The 4,545-nt window shown below is 47.5% G+C and overlaps 1 protein-coding gene across 1 annotated transcript in view; it reads left to right on the top strand.

Moving 5' to 3' along the window:
- Positions 1 to 238: 238 nt before the first annotated feature.
- The window catches only part of ACBD3 (acyl-CoA binding domain containing 3), a 23,921-nt gene continuing 19,614 nt past the window's right edge, over positions 239 to 4,545 (top strand). The window contains exon 1 of the mRNA XM_072409939.1: positions 239 to 512. Coding sequence (XP_072266040.1) covers positions 290 to 512 — 223 coding nt within the window. The 5' untranslated portion in view covers positions 239 to 289. The remainder of the gene's footprint in view (positions 513 to 4,545) is intronic.

Genomic DNA, 4,545 nt, shown 5'->3' with positions numbered 1-4,545 from the left:
GGGGAGTAGGGTCTGTGGGTGTCCCCTGCAGTCCTATACAGAGGATTTCCGCCTGTTGAAGTCCCCAGCAATATCAGACAGTTGTCACTCCTCTATTGGCTGTCAGGAGACGGGAGTGCGCTCTGCGCTGGTGACAGTTCTTAGAAGGGGGCGGGGACGCCACGTGCGCGCGCTTCCCAGCTGTCATTACTACGCATGCGTCTTTCCAGGAGGTGACAGGCTGGCTGGCGGAGGTGACGTGCGCGCCCCCTTGTCAGGGAGCCGGAAGTCGGGACGTGGCCGGGGGAGGATGGCGGTGGTGAGCGGTGGAGAGAGGCTGGAGGTCTCCATAGACGGGATGACACTGAGCCCGGACCAGGAGGAAGAACCGCCACAGTCGGCGGCACCAGAGGGAGGAGAGGAGGAGCCGCCGCCGGCGGAAGAGGAGGACGAGGCCGGGCAGCTGAGTATGGAGCAGCGCTGGGGCTTCAGCCTGGAGGAACTCTACACACTGGCACTGAAATTCTTCAAAGGTGAGGAGAGGCCCCTGTATGGGTGTACTATGGGGCCCCATGTCATTATCCTGTGGGGGGCCCTGTATTGGTGTGTACTATTATTATTATTATTATTATTAAACAGGATTTATATAGCGCCAACATATTACGCAGCGCTGTACATTAAATATGGATGGGGCCCCATCTCATTATCCTGTGGGTGCTCCCGTATTGGTGTGTACTATGGGGCCCCATCTCATTATCCTGTGGGGCTCCTGTATTGGTGTGTACTATGGGGCCCCATCTCATTATCCTGTGGGGGCCCCGTATTGATGTGTACTATGGGGCCCCAACTCATCCTGTGGGGGCTCCCGTATTGGTGTGTACTATGGGGCCCCATCTCATTATCCTGTGGGGGCCTCTGTATAGGTGTGTACTATGGGGCCCCATCCCATTATCCTGTAGGGACCCATGTACTGCTCTATGTACTGTAGACCCCTGATACATATATGCCTCAAATATCGGGCCCTTGTACTGTTTAAATTTAAAGGCCCCATATTTCCTTATACTATAGGACCCCTGTAATGTGGCTGAACTTGGGGGGAGCCCTATGTCTGTTCAATGGGGCCACCCCATGTCATTGGACCCAAGCCCTGCTGTCATTGCAAAGGGCCCCCCATGTTATCAGACTGTACAGTGGGGCCCCTGTATTGCTTTGCCCAATAAATTGCCATATCTACTTCTATGGGCCCCATATAACCTGACTGTCCTGTGGGTTTCCTGTACCATTTACATGGGGCCCCTATGCTGTTGCCTTAATATGGGCCCCCCGGTATTGCTGTCTGTATACGTGTCATTATACTCTGGGTTCCCATGTCATATTATTGCATTATTGGGCCCCTGTCCCATGTTCCACATTTGTATAACAGAGCCCCTGTTTTATCTCAATATGCCTTGGGGCCCCTATACTCTTCCCTGGGCCCCTATCATCTGTTTTTACAATGGGTCCTTCTATTTCCATCCTGTCTTACCCGTTTGTCTTTCTTACCGGGTCTCCTATACTTCTGTTTTGTAGGGCCCCATATCATCTGACTGTACTGGGGCCTCCTAGTCATTTGCATGTGGCCCCCTTTCTACAGGGTCCCCATAACGCCTACTTTGTACTATGGGGTCCCTGTACTGCGTAATTTGCGCCACTGACCCGGCTACTCCTGGCTGCACAATGGGGTCTTTGTACTGCTGTCCATACTATATGGCCCCCAAGTGCTAATATTTCTCCCAAGGGGCCCCTGATCCCGCTGCTGTCATGGTTCCATCGTCTGCCTTTGTGTGACCCCAATACACCCAATAGGCTCCTCCTGGAGAAAATTAACTATCATGGAACAACCTGTGGGATCTGGTGGGATCATGGAACCCTGCTGGGTTTATATTGCACATGGCTGTCCTTACCTGTCAGCTATCGGGATGCAGGTGATGTCTGTGCTGCGCATGTTCATTTTCTAAGACGTTCAATTGGTTCCTGGAGAGACCTTTATAACATGAGGGAATCCCTTCTATAATTACTGTATCCACAGCTCACAGTATATTAGTGTGGTGGTCAGTGGGAAGAAATCCTCTTACATTGCTGGCCATTGGGAAGAATGTCACCCTTACAGATAGCCAGAAAGATCATTGGTGTCACTTACACTGAGCTGAGAGGTGCAAACTGCTCAACGAACCCCCAGCAACCTCTGGAGGATCCCTGCCTAATACACATTGCTCTATACGTCGGTGACGTCACGCTTCATTCAGCTTCCTCATTCCAGCACACCTTGACCAGCTCATCGCTGTCATTATCCCGGCTGATCCCATACACCAAACAAACCTGTTCAGTACAACTCTGTATAGGAGAAATTAAAACAATAATAAAGGCTTTAAATTAAACTTTGTTTTAGTTCAGCCCAATTATTATTACAATGCAGTATTCATATAGCACCAACATATTACACTGCGCTGTACATTAGAGGCTGTAGATACTTTTATTTTGTGAGCTCTTCTGGGTTCTCTCCTCCTCCTGTGTCTGTACCTGTCTGGCATTTGCAACCTCTATTTAATGTACAGTGCTGTGTACTATGTTGGTGCTATATAAATGCTGCATAGTAATAATAATAATAATATAATCGAGTAACTAAGGAAGCAACGGTCCGGAGCTTGTAGTAAGGACGTATTCAAAAAAGTGGACTCTTGTCACTGTTTAGCCCTGATCATGAACTCCTCTCTTCTGTCATTATTATTTTTATTACATAGTATTTATATAGCTCCAACATATTATGCCGCACTGTACAACATCCCGTAGTCATGTGACTAGCTGTCCCTCAAAGGAGCTCACAATCTAATGACCCTACCATAGTCGTATGTCTTTAATACAGTTTAGGGTCAATTTTGGGAGAAGCCAATTAACCTAACTGCATGTTTTTGGAATGTGGAAGGAAACCCACACAAAGAACACAAACTCCCAGGATTCGAACCTGGGACCTAGCGCTGCAAAGGCCAGAGCACTAACCTCTGAGCCACCGTGCTGCCCTGTTATTAGATCTGTGTTTCTCTTCTGATTGCATTCATTAGCATTACACCTTGTGAACTACAGAGCAGCCACCGCCAGTGTTATGTGGATGGAGAGGTGTTCTGTAATCCCAACATTTCCGGTTTTAGGGTGATAACACTCCTATATAGATAAGGTGCAGCAAGTGGAGCGTTGTCACCTTAGAGCAAGCAGGAAGTGTGTAATGAGGAGGATAGCCAGGTGAAAATAAACAAATCGGAAGCTCCAAAACTTGCAAGAGGATCCAATGAAGATGGGGCACCCACAACCAAACAGACAGGTAAGTGCAAATAAAAAAATTGACGATCAGGCAGGTATGGATTATTTATTGCAAACAGGACATCGCCTGTCCCTCCTGCAATAGAGGACCAGCCTGCTTGCTTTTTTTTTTTTTTTTTAAACTTATTCGTTCTGTGGTTGTGGTGCAGTCACCACGACCTCACACCTGTGAGCCATTCCTGCAATTTAAATAAAGGGGGCAGTAGTGAGCATTCCAGTAGCACCTGCTGTTTAATATTGAAATGCAGGCTCTTTAGGAACTGGACCAGCGGCTGGTAAAGTCCCAGAAGCCTCCCCGCTTCCACTGCCCATCTGAACTAACAATATCAAAAGATGATCAGAAATTGCTGCAGAATCACAAAAAAAAATCCCTGTTTAATGTACAGCGCTGCGTAATATGTTGGTGCTATATAAATCCTGTTTATTAATATCTGCTGTGCTGATTCACAAATCTATAACACATTTTCTGTAAATTTCAATCCTTACAGCACATAATTCATGTTCTTGCTCGGTAGGCTGACCCTATCATTAGCAATCCTACTCCCCATCACTAAGAGCTCCCAGGTTCCAATCTCAGCCAGGACACTATCTGCATGGAGTTTGCAGGTTCCCCCCGTGTTTGTGTTGGTTTCCTCTGGGTACTCCGGTTTCCTCCCACATTCCAAAAACATGCAGTTAGGTTAAGTGGCTTCCCCCCCAAAATTGACCTTGGACTCATTAATGATATATGACTATGGTCGGGACATTAGATTGTAAGCTCCTTTGAGGGACAGCTAGTGACATGATTGAACTTTGTACAGTGCTGCATAATATGTTGGCGCTATATAAATACTGTATAATAAGTCTTTTATGCCCGGGGAGCTCATGCAGCCTTAGAGCGGTTTTGGATCTTCTTGGAGGCTGTAAGTCACCTCATTAACAGAACCAGTCACCTGTGTTGGATTGTTGTAATTCTCCAGCATTGGCACAGAGCGCTGTTTTCTCTCTGATCTATAGGAAGTCTCCGCGTCTGTATCCTGCTTATCTTCCGGTGTCTTATCTTTTGGCTCAGTTTAGTGCTGAGAGCAAACAGACTGAAAACTGTAATCAAAGGAACGGCATTAGGGATTGTTACCAACGCTTAGGCTACATACACACGTCAGATGATTCTCGTCTGATAATCGCCTTAGGGCTCGGATGAGAATCTGGTGTGTACAGCGCTCATCGTCCGTC

Source organism: Pyxicephalus adspersus, chromosome 4, assembly GCF_032062135.1.
Source record: "Pyxicephalus adspersus chromosome 4, UCB_Pads_2.0, whole genome shotgun sequence".
Taxonomy (NCBI): Eukaryota; Metazoa; Chordata; class Amphibia; order Anura; family Pyxicephalidae; genus Pyxicephalus; species Pyxicephalus adspersus.
The sequence above is the reverse complement of the archived record's forward strand: the minus strand, read 5'-3'. Positions and strand labels throughout refer to the sequence as shown.